Here is a 13293-nt window from a genome sequence, read left to right on the forward strand (position 1 = left end):
ATAGGCTGAAAGACACACCGGACCGGAAATTAGCCCAATATTTAAATGGGTCGCTAAAAGGCCGAAAGATGTACATCGTGAAAATTGGCCCATCCACTGAATGGGCTGTTAACAGGCCGAAATCTCATCGAGCCGATATTGAGCCCAAATATATAGCGGGCTGTTAACGGGCTTGAACTGACGATGGGCTGCAATGATGTCAAATCTTTAACGGGCCGTTGACGGGCCGAATTGGCACATCTCGTATGGGCCGTGGGCTTAAATGGACCTGACACAAGTAGGCCTTATATGGGTCGGCTTGCTATTTTTTACTGGGCCGGCCTTTTTCACCGGAATGGGCCACTGTTGGGTCGTGCCACGTGTCGACCTATCATAGGCGCCTCCTGTCCAATGAGTGGATGACATTTGTCCCAACGGTGAGGCAACACGTGTTTCCTCCGGCCAATGATGATTTTACACGTGGAAAATCTCCATTGGTCCGGGCTGTTAACGGGTTATCGGATCCAAAACCGGACCCGATAGCTTAACGGCGTTCCGTTACGGTGGATGCCACGTGTCGGTCACCCTTGATGAAATCACTTCTGTGACGCGCGATTTATCGTCATGGAAGTGGACACTTCCGTGATGATAATTTTGGTAATGTCATGGAACACTTCTACGACAGCACAGGTATGACTATCTTGATTCTGTCATAAATTTGTCATGGATGTACATGCATGACAGAAAACGTGACCTACTGTGACAAACACGTATCATCACGAAAGTGTATTTTTTTGTAGTGCCTGGCCAGTCGGCTTAGGGGGAGGTCGGCTCCTGACCAAGCGGCCCTCCCCCTTCCTTGAAGTTTGTGCGTCATTAACCAGAAGAGATGGGGAGTGGCCACAGTGAACGCCCACCAGGCGGCGGAACTGTAGCCACGCTCTCCCCAACAAAGCACACATCATCAGAGGCATTGCCACAGTACTAAGCAGTCGGCAAGACCCTCAAGTGGCGGGCGCGGCCTGTCGGCCAAGTACGAGACAATCGGCGGGCCCCAGCTGCCGGCAGAGAAGCCGGCCACCAGAGACACTGACAGCTGGTTCCTACACCCGGCCGGATTACCATTGTACCCCTGGGGGTAGGCCTATATAAACCCCCAGGGCACCCATGCAAAGGGTTCGGCCCCTTAGACACAACACCCACGTAGAGAGAAGAGCAGAGCTAGCCTTGCCCTTCTTCCTCCTCTAGCAAACAACTCAAGGAGCAAGCTTGTAGCTACTTGTTGAGATAGTGATCATGCGGGGACCCCGCAGAGCAGGATTAGGGGTGTTATCTTCTAGGAGAGCCCCGAACCTGGGTAAAGTGCGTCGGCGTTCATGTTTGCGCCTTATCTTGTTTCCAGGCACCGGCGACGTATTACTCTCCCCCACCATGATAAGCCATCCTTTGGCATATGTCGCACGAAACCCCCGACAAGAAGCCCCTCAAATCCTATATACCCTCTTCGTCCATGAACAAGTGTATAAGTTTGGCAATCGAAATTTGTCCATAAAAGAGTGTATTTCTATCTTCTCAATGTGCTTTAAAGTAGAAAAAATGGTTCTCTTACATCCCACGGTATCAAGACCGATAACATTTAACACATGGTCTACTCACTTCATACATGCACTTAGCTCATTGAGGTTGAGGTAATTAAAGAGGAGAAAGATGGTAGCTTGCATCTTTCTTGTATTTTTTTTACCCCACTTCATAATCTGTCCTATTACATGTACACTTATTCGTCGACGAATAAGTACTTTATTAGGTAAAAGTGGGCTACCAAATAAATCAGTGAAACACGGAGGTAAATTATGCCGGAGGGTACGCAGGCTGTGTGCTGACCAAGTGAAACACGTTGGCGACAGTAAAGGCGATCACTACCATCAGAAGCGCCATGACCGGTCTCGTTTCGGCATTATCGCAGGCGCTATAATCTTTCCTCATCTGATTCACCATGTACAGCCACACAACGGCCAAGAACCCCTGCAGAATTCAGTTAGTTACGTGCACCGGGCAAATTCAGTTTCAGGTAGCACATCAACCGCACCACGACTTGCTATTTTTTTGGGGGGGGGGGGGGGGGGGGGGGGGCGCTTCGTGGTTCGTTACCTGGAAAAAGCGCCGGCAGCCGGACGTTTCCACGCCCCCATCGTCCGCCGGCGACGCCGTGCCGCGTTCTTCGGGTACGCCCTTCTCGACGTCCAGCAGAGGCGCCTCCTCCGTCGCCTCGCGGCCGGACGCGTCGCACGGCGTCGAGGAGATCCGCTGTGCCATTTTCTTTCCGCCCCACGCGCGAGTTTACCTCTGGAAACCTAAATCGACGCGGCGTGCGAGTTTTTTTTCTTTGGAAGGAAACGTGGCGTGCGAGTTGGTATTTAAGACGTATGCGCCGTGTGTCCGTGTAAATAATCCCTGTATTTCTCAATTATAGGGCTTTAAAATTTAAATACACACGCATGCGAAGAGATAAGAGGCAGCTCGCAGGGGCAAACCAGAAAAGTGAAGATAATCAAGGAAATCGCGCAGAACATATACAGAGTATAATAAGGGATAATAAAACAGAACCTTGGTTCAGTTTTTTTTTCTCAGAACACTGTACAATACAATGACAGATGCTCATATACACCACCATGAACACACATTTGCACACAGTTTTCGAAACGCGAACGCTGCAAGTTGGTGCGAGGCGTTTTTCCCCTGGCCTAGCCGCCGCCACAACCAGGCGACTAGGAAGGCGGATCTTTTTCCACCGATCTTCACCGGCCAGGACGTTGGCCCCCTCTTCCTCCGACTGCTGCTCCAGCAGCAGGAGGGAGAGGGGACCCCGTTTCTCCGCTCTGTAGTTAGGGTTTGGATTTGTAGGTCGTGGTGCGTTGTTGGGGTGGTGGGAGCGGCGTCCGGGCGAATAAATCTGCCTCAACTCCACTCCCACACTGGGGGTGCTCATTATGGCGGCGTCTCGGAGTTGATGGCATCATGTGTTTGCCGATTCTTCAGATCGGCGACGTTAGGGTTCATGGATGGTGTCGGCGAGGCGGCGGCGGTGACTCCATCAGGTGTGTCTCTCCTTCTGCTCTGTCTCCGTTGCTACGGTGTTATCTCCGACGTCATGGTGGAGCAGGGAGGTTTTGTCGTCCAGGAGTACGCGCAGACGGTTGTCTACGCAAGTGACAGCTGGAAGATGGTGCATCTTGTGATGGGTTTGTGGTTGAAGGCTGACAGTTCTGGTTTCCTCCTCCGGCGTCATAATCGCGTGGGGATGTCAGTTCTGGAGTTCGATGGCGTGTCCGGGGACATGTTGCCCCGGTCTGATTCTTTCAACGGCAATGGTTTTGCTTCAAGCAAACTACTTTGGAGGTCTGTAAAGCTGCTGATCAGCGATGGAGCCGCGTCGAGCTCGTGTGAAGAGGTGATCTGTCTCCTTTTCCTTAGTGCAGAGGGACGGGCGCTGGTTTTTTGTATAGGATTGTCCTATCTTTTCAGTCCTGTAACGTCGATGTTTACGTGGCTTGTAACTGAACCTTTATTTTATTAATGAGACACGTATTATCATGCAAAAGAAAAAGAACACACATTCGCACACCCTACTTCTACAAACACCTTGAAGATGCCGAGTCGGCACAACATCTTAAGATTGACGAAGTTATCCAAAAATTTACAGGGGCACAAACTTGCTCTGCCCTACTTCACCATTCATTCACGCCGTGATTTGTGCACTCATTTGCACCCGAAAATGCCTAAAAATCAATAAATCACATTCATTCATGCGCATCTTTTATTATGGTTAAGGTGCTTTGTATTTCTTATGAACTTTTATACTCCCGCACAAGCGCTGGATATTTTTCGAAACAAAAGGTACGCATGCCCTGTAAGAAAATGACGTGCTTTGTTACCATCCTGAATGAACGATAACATCCATTGCTGCTCGCTTAGTACGTGTGGGTGCTCGTGCGGTTCTAAAGGAGCCGACATATGTTTTTCAGGGCTACAGGCACGCTCCCATTTTTGTTGGTGCCTTCTCGTCCTACTCAGACGGTGACCGTCTTTTCCTTCATGGATCTTCGCCACAAATTCGCCGTGTCGCTGGCCGCCGTCCGCATCAACCCCGCAAGCCAACGTTTGACGAAGACTGTGCTTCCTAGTATTTTCGGCCCACTTGCGCCCCTCTCCCTCCATTGGCGAGCTCTCCTCCCCTCCCTCCCTCTTCCCGTGCTTCGGTTTCTAGTTCGCCGGTGAACTGAAGGGCTGTGTTGGCCAAGGAGGCAGCACGACAGAGACCAGGGTATTTCTTTCAAACTTCCAAACATCTGGCAGACTAAAGTGGCTGCATACTGGTGTTTTTCTGCATCTTGATATGTTTGTTGGAATGTACAAGAACAGGGGTTTCAGTATATGCAACCGAAAAAAAATCAAGAAAAGTATACGCAACAAACGATGCTATCCTCGTTCGCGGCAATCTCCTCATCCTATGGAAATGCCTTTCCAGGGCTGAGTGCCCAACAGCTCCGAAGATGGCACCGCAGACGCGTCCGCAGCCGAGTTCGGTCGGCGCAGGAACCGGCGAAGTTGCAGTACAAGAAGCTGGGAGATTCAGATCTCCTTATCAGCGAGATAACTCTTGGAACAGTCTGTGCATAGCTGAACCATCATGTTTCTAATGTTGTCGTTGTTGTTGTTGTCACATTTCTCTTCACATCCTAGTCTGAATTTTACTTCTTTTAGATGACCTTTGGAGAACAAAGCACAGAGAAGGAATCACATGATATGTTCTCTTATTCTTTTGATCAGGGCATCAACATACTCGACACCGCAGAAATTGTCAGTACACATTCCTTCCTTGCCTACAACCAGCGTCTCATTTTCTGAAGTTGATCCCTGTTTTAATTGAAATACTTTCATTGCCTTTTAGTACCCGATTCAACCCAAGCAGGAGACTCAAGGGAGGACTGATCTGTATGTAGGCAGGTGGATGAAATCCAAGCCACGAGATAAAGTACCCTAAACCGGCCTTGTAATTTATTTGCAGTTTCCGAATCCTTTTGTAGTCCCCTGATTTCCTCTTCAGATAGCATGCTTGAATGGTGTCACTGAAACATGGCACCTGCCCACTTTACATTCTGTTTCTGACCAGGTAATTTTGGCCACCAAAGTTTCTGGTTATTCAGATCGCACTTTTCTTCGGGACAATGCAGAAATGGTGCGTGTTGATGCTCCCAATATAAAGGAAAGTGTCGAAAAGAGCCTCTCACGCTTATCGACTGACTACATTGATTTGCTTCACATACACTGGTAAGTGTTTATTTTGAAGATTATTCTTGATTAGAATAATTTTCACATCTTGTTCCAGATTGATTCATACACAATCATATTGCATAATTTGCATTTCCTTATATAACTTGAAAATTGTAAATCTCATTGCACTTTTCCATCCTTTGTGAGTCTTTTTGCCGTAGACTGTTTTCAGCACACATCCTTCATTTAATCGTAATCGTGTTAGTTTTTCATTATTCACATTGAATTTTTTTCAGGTAGGATATTATTTTGTTTATATTAATATGCTTTATTTTTATTTTACTTGAGAAACAAAAAAAGAACTTTGGCTCCGAAGGTTTGCTTTATGTCTTCAGGCCAGATAGGTATGTGGCACTATATGGCGAATTCAGTTATGATTCAACTAAATGGAGGCCAAGCGTCCCATTTGAGGATCAATTGAAAGCTCTTCAAGAACTAATTGATGAAGGAAAGGTAATACTTTTTTTTTGAAACAAAAAATAATTATCAATTGAACACAAATCTTAGTATAGATCCATCTTTCCATAGGATTTGGTGCCTGTATTTTTCACACTTTATGATTGTCGTGTTCGCGTGCGCACAATACGTTTGGGTAGTTCACTCAGAGCATATGCAGAAGACAGACAAAGATAGTACTCATAGATTGGTAACCGTAGACCAGTATATAATTCCCTGTTGGTCTCTTGTAATCTAGGTACGATACATCGGCGTTTCCAATGAAACCTCGTACGGGGTAATGCGATTTGTACAGGCTGCAAAACTTCATGGACTTCCAAAGATTGTGAGCATCCAGAATGGTTACAGTCTACTTGTGAGATGCAGCTTCGAAGGTGAAGCAGAGATGTCAGCCATAGATCTAGTCATTTTCATTCACTTGAACTCTATGCATTTTCATAGCAAGATCCCCTCGGTTCTGAAATTTATTTGCAGACATGTTGTGGGCTTTGTGATCGTTTGAGCCATGGTATAATGGGGTCTGCATGCATTGTTTTTTTCACAGTTGACCTTGCTGAAGTCTGCCACCCAAACAACTGCAACATTGGGTTGCTCGCCTACTCCCCGATGGGCAGCGGTGTTTTGACTGGAAAGTATCTGGATGATAACTCTGGCAATAGCGAGAGTTTCAGGCTGAATCTCTTTCCTGGATACATGCAGCGTTACAACGCGCCTTTGGCCAAAGTATATATACACACACGCTGGAACACTACAACCAAGTATATTGTCATTCAAAATTATTTGCAAGTAATTCTGATTTACTTGTGTTTTGTTCCTTTGACAGGAAGCGACCAAGGAATACCTCAAGGTTGCGAAGAAGCATGGGCTAACTCCGGTGCAGCTTGCCCTCGGCTTCGTGCGCGACCGCCCGTTCACAGCTAGCACCATCATCGGAGCGACCACCATGGATCAGCTGAAGGAGAACATCGACGCGTTCACCAGCGCTCCACGGCCTCTGCCGCCGCAAGTTCTTGATGACATTGAGACTGTTTTCAAGAGATACAGAGACCCAGCAGTCCTCTAGATGGTTTTTCAGCTTCCTCTGAAGCAAATAACAGCAACCCTCAGTGGATGCACAGACCAAGGAAACAGTTTGCTATCATGCAATTTCACATAGCAATTAGCCGTCAGTGTATATCATTGTTCTGGATAAACATTACGCGGTAAGAGTTAATAAAGTGCATCGGGCGTCCAGATTCGCTCCATTGCAGCACTGAATGTACATGAGTTACAACCCACACTATTCAGCATTTGCACACAAGGACCAAATCCCATAATCCGACGAGTCATGCGATCGATTTCTCTACCATCTATACACACACCCACTTCCATTCAGTTTTACAGTCAAGCATAATCAGCGCAGGAGACCCGCCTTCTCAGTCATCTTGCAGAATTCAGTCATCCATTCGCCTGCCTTTGTGTGTCCTGGTCATCATCGTCACATTCGTCAGAGTAGTTGAAGTCTTGAGCGTTCCATCTTGGGTTTGTCAAGCACCCTCTGCCATCCCTGCGACCACTCTCTGCTGTTTGCTGGTCAATCAATTCGAGCTGCTTTCTTACCCAAGGAGGGTCATCTGGATGAAGCCATAGCTGCTCACGGGTGTCCTTGTGCTTGAAATCAGCGCAACTGGCGTATGGTTTGTATTGCCGGTTATCCCACCACTCGTAAGGGCTGGCAAAGAAGACTTGCCACAGACGAAGCCTTTCTCTGTACTTGATTTCTTCAAGTGTTTGAGCTAATTGATACAACAGAAGACAGTAAGAGATTAGGTAAGAGGCAAAAGGACTACAAGACAGAACAGGAATGAACAAAGTCAACTGAGAAAAACGTACTATCCGCAGATGGTGTTGATGCTGGATCTACCGAGTCTTTATCATTCCTAGGATTCTTGGGATCATGAACATAATTCAGTTCCTTGACGTGAATCTATGGAATAATGGATTTCGAATTAGGAAAGTATAGAAGATACAAAGCATACAAAAGTATTTTCAAGACCAACAATAACACATAGCAACACAGAGAAACAATTCTTACTCCCTCCTATCCAAATTAATTGTCGCAGTTTTGGTACAAGTCAAGTTGTACTAAAGCTACGACAATTAATTTGGATTGGAGGGAGTAACATATTTTGTGGTTATTGAAGTAGAAACAATTTTGTATGCGTTGTATATGGTCAAAGATAGTGGAAGTAACTAGGACCACACAAGTATACACAAGAGGAAGGATATGGTAACATAAAATCAGGGCTAGGACAGGACCACTAATGGTAAGAGCACCAAACCGATCTTCTAAATGATCTCGTTAAGAAAACTGTATATCTCAGAATGGTACAGCATCATCTGTTCGTAAGAAGTTGCAATCGCTCAACAACTGACTAACCTTATAGCACACATACTTTTCACCAGTTCCACTGACTTTATGATAAGAGTTCAGAAAACCAGATACATGTACAAGGTCATTGTACTTCAAATGCTTCAGGCACACATTTGCCAGATCGCCCTTCAGCTGCAGTGTCACTCTGTTCAAATTGTTTACATCGTAAGTATGGTGATAGAAATTTTAGAACAAAAAATTACAATAGTCATGAGCTGGAACAATCATATAACATTGCGTAGATGTAATTACGTTTACAGGCTCTATGAAAACATGATCTTTGTATTAGATTAATGGTTTGCTTGGTGGATATAGCTAGAGTTACATCCCGAGGTGCTTCTATGCTTCACCTCTCAAGAGTTGCAGAAATTTTTGACGGTATGAAGCATGGAAGTCATCTCAAGCTGCAAAGATACCGTGCATGCATGTCTCTCTCTCTTTTACATACAAACAATGGATATAGCCCAAAAAAGCCAAATATAGTCCTTCCAGTTTACATTTTGAAAATACAACTTTCTACCTGAGCTGTTTCTACCACCACAAGCATTGAAATTGCTCGCTGACAGGATGGACCTAAGTTAAGTACATCCTACTAACTTGGGTAGGACAATGTCCAACTGTCTAAACTCTTAGACCGGTGTTTCCTTTTCTTTCATATAAGAAGATTGCTCTGTTGTGTCTACATGGAGCAATACACCTACTGCACTTCGACAATGAATTTATTTTTGCTTGATACTCCAGTAGACATTTGTGCTAACCCAGGAATACCACACAGCTGTATGTTTCTACCATGTTTAGAACAAACAATCCTCAGCTGAAGCAACAGATAGTTATTACTACTATCTACAGACAGTTAACCAGGCAAGAACATAGTAATATAAAGCAGAATATAACCCAATCGACCAGACAGGGTAATGAAGGCTACCAAAACAGCGAGCATGAACAAGAGAAAGCTGCGACCTATTTGGGAGTATGAGAGGGAAACGTAACTGGAAGTTGGCAGAGGTCGACGAGGACGAGGAAGAGGGCGTAACGCAGAGGAAGGTGTAAGCCTTCGGGTCCTCCTCGGAGCTGTTCCGGTGCAGGCGCACCGGCGCGTTGAGGCGGCCGATGAGGCTGCACGAGTTAGAGCTGACAATATCCTTCTTCCGCGCGACAGGGGGAGCCCGCAGCATCGACATGCGGTACGCCATGCTCTCCACCTCCTCCCCACCGCCGACGTCTCTGCCATGGTGGAGGAGGCGCCGCCACGCGGCGGCCGCCGGCGAGCGCGCGGCGGCGGCGAGGGATCGCAGCATCCCTGTCCAGCCGGCCGGATTGGGGAATGCCCGATTGGTTTTTGGACTTTTAGACTGCGAGGCCTAGTGGGCCTTTTGCTTTACCGGGCCTTCCATGATCTTTTTCTTTTGATGAAACTTATGATGAATAAAGAGTGGGCCGAATTCTAAAAAAAATGTTGAATGCAGACCCTCTTTTTTTCAGAACCTTTTTGGGAAAGAGTGGGCCTTTCAGAACAAAGAAAAACAAAAATCTCAACTCCTCTCTCTTCCTCCTTTTGTGTGACTGATATGCCGGTTCATCATTCCCCTTTTAAAACTAGCATCAGGTGCATCAGGGGCGGACCTACATAGTGCTGAGTGGGTGCCCAGGCCACAACTTAATTTTTAAAATTTCAATAGGAATTGTTTGTATCCTAAAAGGTTTTTTTTTTTTGAAATTCTTCAAATTTGTACAATAAGTGCTCCCACCCCAATGATTTATCCTACTCCACAAAATTTCTAGGTCGGCCCTTGAGGTGCATACACATAGACCCGCGCTTGGGCTTTTCTTACAAAGAACCTCCATTTTTTCCATAAAAAAAGAACCTCCATTTTTTGGGAGGCACCAGTGCTAAAGGGCAAACAAAGATAAGTAGATAACTAAGCGTCAATTTCAAAAAATAAGATATCTAAGCGCCATACGCTATGTATGGATGACCCAAATTCCCCTACAATCCTTTTGTTAGGAGCCAAAAATCCCCAGAAAATAGGGAGGAGTGATAATAAACACCTCAAGGTGACGTGTCAGATTGGATCAACCAACATTCAAAAGATACTACCCTCTAAATAATATGGACGGCTGTAAAGAAAAACCATGTCATTAAGAAATTTCATTTGCGGGTATAGGGTGATACATATTTGGAAAGGTCCATGAACATCGGCTACTCAAAATAGGAGGATTATGATGGCGAAGGTAGATGTGTTGATCAACCTAGAAATGGTATAATGGATGATATTACTTTGTGATTTATTCTTGCCAATTGATGCAAACCATATTTTAGTTGCGTCCCTAGGAGGATTTGTGGAATGGCATTACATGAAGTTTGACTTGTTCTCATTGTCGAAAAAAGTTTCACTTGTTTTTGGTGCGATAGACGTACCCCATAGAATGAAACACCAATTTGGTTGAAGAGACGGTGATCGATGAAAATGAGGAGTGAGATGCTTGTGATATGCTACGAAACCATAACAAGTAAGGTGGACAATACTTTATTCAATTTATACTTCGAATTAATTCATTCTCTTTCTTTTGAAATATGGGCGATGTTGTAGCTAATATTATGTGCAACAGTGCAAGGTGAATTGAGACAATGCATATAGACTAGACGGACCTTTGTTGGTTGCGAAGGTTCGTTCTCGAGCTTTGACACCACTAAAGGTGGCTATTGTTGAATTTGAGTTTTGAACCGGTCTGTTGGAGACTGGAGATCTGATGAGAGATATTGGACGGTGGGAGGCAATAGGAAGGGAGACATAGGAATTAGGATGACACGGTAGATGGTTGTTTGTTGTTAGCTCATAGGTTTGGTGGTTTGGATGAAACAAGAAAGGTCAGAAAAATGAATGGACAGACAATCACCGACTTAAATATTTACAAGGCGGCGGGCTCATAGGTTTGGTGGTTTGGATGAAACAAGAAAGGTCGGAAAAATGAGTGGATAGACAATCACCGACTCAAAAAATTACAAGGCGGCGGGCGGTAGGCATGCGGCGACGGTGGGTGCGCTTCGGCGGGGCTCGTGGAGGTGGTGATGGAGGGTTGGATCTGGTCTGGCCGTGGGCGCTCGCAGGTGGGCTTTTGGATGCATGGTGCGTGGCTTGGGAGGTTGACCAGGGTGAAAGTCGTTTCTCCGGTCATGACAGAAGTCCACGATGACGACGCTTTCGAGCGTCGTTTCCTTTTGTTGCCAACGTCGAGGTGGTACCCTCAGCCATGACCTTTACAGCTTTGGGGGAAACCCTAGGTCTGTTCACTCAGACGATAGCGGCGCTATAGCGTTGTATGCCTCCTTGTGTTCATCCTCTTTGGAGCTGGTGTTGGATCGTGGCAATGGTTGTGGAAGTTGGCTCTTCTTGGTGTGTCTGCGGGATCACTTGGGTTGATTGTTGCTATGAAGTCGGAGCTGCAGGGGCAGAGTCCCTGTGACGATGATGAGACAAGCAATAAGTGGCCTGTTTGGTGATCTTCAGTAGTGTCATAATTGCATAGTCCCCATTCAAAGATCTCCGCTAGAATCGAAAACGCGCTATCCTCGGTGTCGGTGGCTTTGTGATTGGCACGGACCTTCATGGGACTCTGCATGCCCTCGGCGGTGTGGGCTGTGTCGGCGGTCATCTACGACAAATAGGAGTCGCGTGCTCAGGAAGAAAGGGTGGCAATGACGTCTACTCGAGGAGAAGTGATGACAATGACGTTACTGTGCTATCTCGGTGAGCCTTTCGTAGTGTTGCATACGAGGTATCTTATGTGTGCCGCTCAGCGGATTGTGCTGATTTTTGCCGAATTTTTTCGTTAATTAACTAGACAACTTTCTTTTTCTTCATTAATAGACGAGGCTACTCCGTTGCCTCCATTTCGGGAAAAGAAAATAGTACAAGTTAGACTACTCACAGTGGGAGTAACATAGATGATAACATCACACATATTTAGGCAAAATAGATGATGTGGAAAATAATTAATGAATAAAAAGGGGCGTGTGGTAACATAGCTAGTCACTGTAACATCACATATATCAAGACAGGATGAGTCTACAACCTAATAAATGATGTGATGCATGACACCACACATATATTACTCCCCACTATAGAGGTAGTACTCTCTCCATTTTTGTATACAAGGTCACAAACCCGTATTACAGGTACCAAGATAAAAATTAATGCTTACTTAAACCAATGTTGCAAGCTAGCTTTTCTCCTCGTTTGACGTGTTAATAATATGTAGTTCTCTCTTCAACACTAAACAAGCGAACCCACCCTCTCCTCATTGGTTAATTAATGTTGTGCATGCAAATCAACCTTCTCACACCACAGCATGCAAGAGATATTAATGTTCTCGGTTGATAGTACGAGGCAAACCCATCAATTTTGCCTCGGTTAGTGTTAGCGGCCTTATTTTTTGGAAATGGAGGAGGAACCCCAACCTTTGCATCTGGACGATACATGCAGCCACTTTATTAATTATTCACACAAGACCTTACAAAGTCATACAACAGTAAGACTAAAGCCACCGTCTAGGCAACACCTGTCGCTATTCCTATCCAGTTGATGAAGGGATGTTGATAGTCTGGGCCTAATACCAAACAGACCTCACAGCCAAACCTAAACATCTAAGACCTGAGATCCCAACCAGGACGCCTGCCGGGTATGGGGCACCTACCAGTCCAGCGCACTCCTCAACCAGAACGCCTGCCGGGTATGAGGCCGCCGCAGCCACTTGCCACCAAACCATCTTCAGAGATGTATTGTTGCATCTACCGTACCAGGTCTCTCTGCCACCGACGCCACCACGACGCCAGACAGCGTCGTCCTCCTGTGCGAGTCCATCCTCGCAGATCGGACGCCGAATCTGCACCGCGCCACGCCGTCGAGATCCGTCGCCATCAATGTGTAGGATGAACCACCGCTCCACCAAAGATGCGGTCCACTGGTCCCTCGAACCCATGCACACCTCCAAGAACGATGCCCCCAAGGGGTAAACGACACAAGAGCGCCGCCGTCGTCCGATCTACTGATCAAGGGTTTTCCCCGGAGGTAGCAGATAGTTGTCTTGAACTTCTCCTTGGCGATGCCTTCAAG

The 13293-nt window shown here is 46.1% G+C and overlaps 3 protein-coding genes across 3 annotated transcripts; 1 reads left to right on the forward strand and 2 right to left on the reverse strand.

Annotated features, from left to right (window-relative positions):
- Positions 1-1502: 1502 nt before the first annotated feature.
- LOC123099587 (uncharacterized) lies at positions 1503-2393 on the reverse strand. The gene is made up of 2 exons (XM_044521716.1): positions 2128-2393; positions 1503-2001 (listed from the first exon to the last, which is right to left on the reverse strand). Exons 1-2 carry the CDS (start codon positions 2290-2292, stop codon positions 1828-1830), a joined length of 339 nt encoding a protein of 112 aa, XP_044377651.1. The 5' UTR covers positions 2293-2393; the 3' UTR covers positions 1503-1827.
- Positions 2394-4057: 1664 nt separating this feature from the next.
- On the forward strand, positions 4058-7010 carry LOC123096144 (protein tas). The gene is made up of 9 exons (XM_044517766.1): positions 4058-4300; positions 4399-4644; positions 4741-4836; positions 4928-5011; positions 5150-5307; positions 5646-5763; positions 6005-6140; positions 6311-6489; positions 6590-7010. Exons 2-9 carry the CDS (start codon positions 4411-4413, stop codon positions 6827-6829), a joined length of 1245 nt encoding a protein of 414 aa, XP_044373701.1. The 5' UTR covers positions 4058-4300; positions 4399-4410; the 3' UTR covers positions 6830-7010.
- LOC123096145 (protein OSB1, mitochondrial) lies at positions 6939-9517 on the reverse strand. Its single transcript, XM_044517767.1, has 4 exons — positions 9170-9517; positions 8186-8324; positions 7639-7732; positions 6939-7541 (listed from the first exon to the last, which is right to left on the reverse strand). Exons 1-4 carry the CDS (start codon positions 9475-9477, stop codon positions 7204-7206), a joined length of 879 nt encoding a protein of 292 aa, XP_044373702.1. The 5' UTR covers positions 9478-9517; the 3' UTR covers positions 6939-7203.
- Positions 9518-13293: the final 3776 nt, after the last annotated feature.

Source organism: Triticum aestivum, chromosome 4D (assembly GCF_018294505.1).
Source record: "Triticum aestivum cultivar Chinese Spring chromosome 4D, IWGSC CS RefSeq v2.1, whole genome shotgun sequence".
NCBI lineage: Eukaryota > Viridiplantae > Streptophyta > Magnoliopsida > Poales > Poaceae > Triticum > Triticum aestivum.

Bases quoted from the DNA above. Each gene is read 5' to 3' on its own strand.
- LOC123099587 (XM_044521716.1), bottom strand. From the start codon at position 2,292: ATGGCACAGCGGATCTCCTCGACGCCGTGCGACGCGTCCGGCCGCGAG. The intron at 2,002-2,127 runs GTAACGAACCAC...TGAATTCTGCAG, and splicing joins GCTGCCGGCGCTTTTTCCAG to GGGTTCTTGGCCGTTGTGTG.
- LOC123096144 (XM_044517766.1), top strand. From the start codon at position 4,411: ATGCAACCGAAAAAAAATCAAGAAAAGTATACGCAACAAACGATGCTA. The intron at 6,141-6,310 runs GTGAAGCAGAGA...TTTTTTTCACAG, and splicing joins TGTGAGATGCAGCTTCGAAG to TTGACCTTGCTGAAGTCTGC. The intron at 6,490-6,589 runs GTATATATACAC...TTCCTTTGACAG, and splicing joins ACAACGCGCCTTTGGCCAAA to GAAGCGACCAAGGAATACCT.
- LOC123096145 (XM_044517767.1), bottom strand. From the start codon at position 9,477: ATGCTGCGATCCCTCGCCGCCGCCGCGCGCTCGCCGGCGGCCGCCGCG. The intron at 7,733-8,185 runs GTTAGTCAGTTG...ATTATTCCATAG, and splicing joins AAAAGTATGTGTGCTATAAG to ATTCACGTCAAGGAACTGAA. The intron at 7,542-7,638 runs GTACGTTTTTCT...TGTATCAATTAG, and splicing joins ATCAACACCATCTGCGGATA to CTCAAACACTTGAAGAAATC.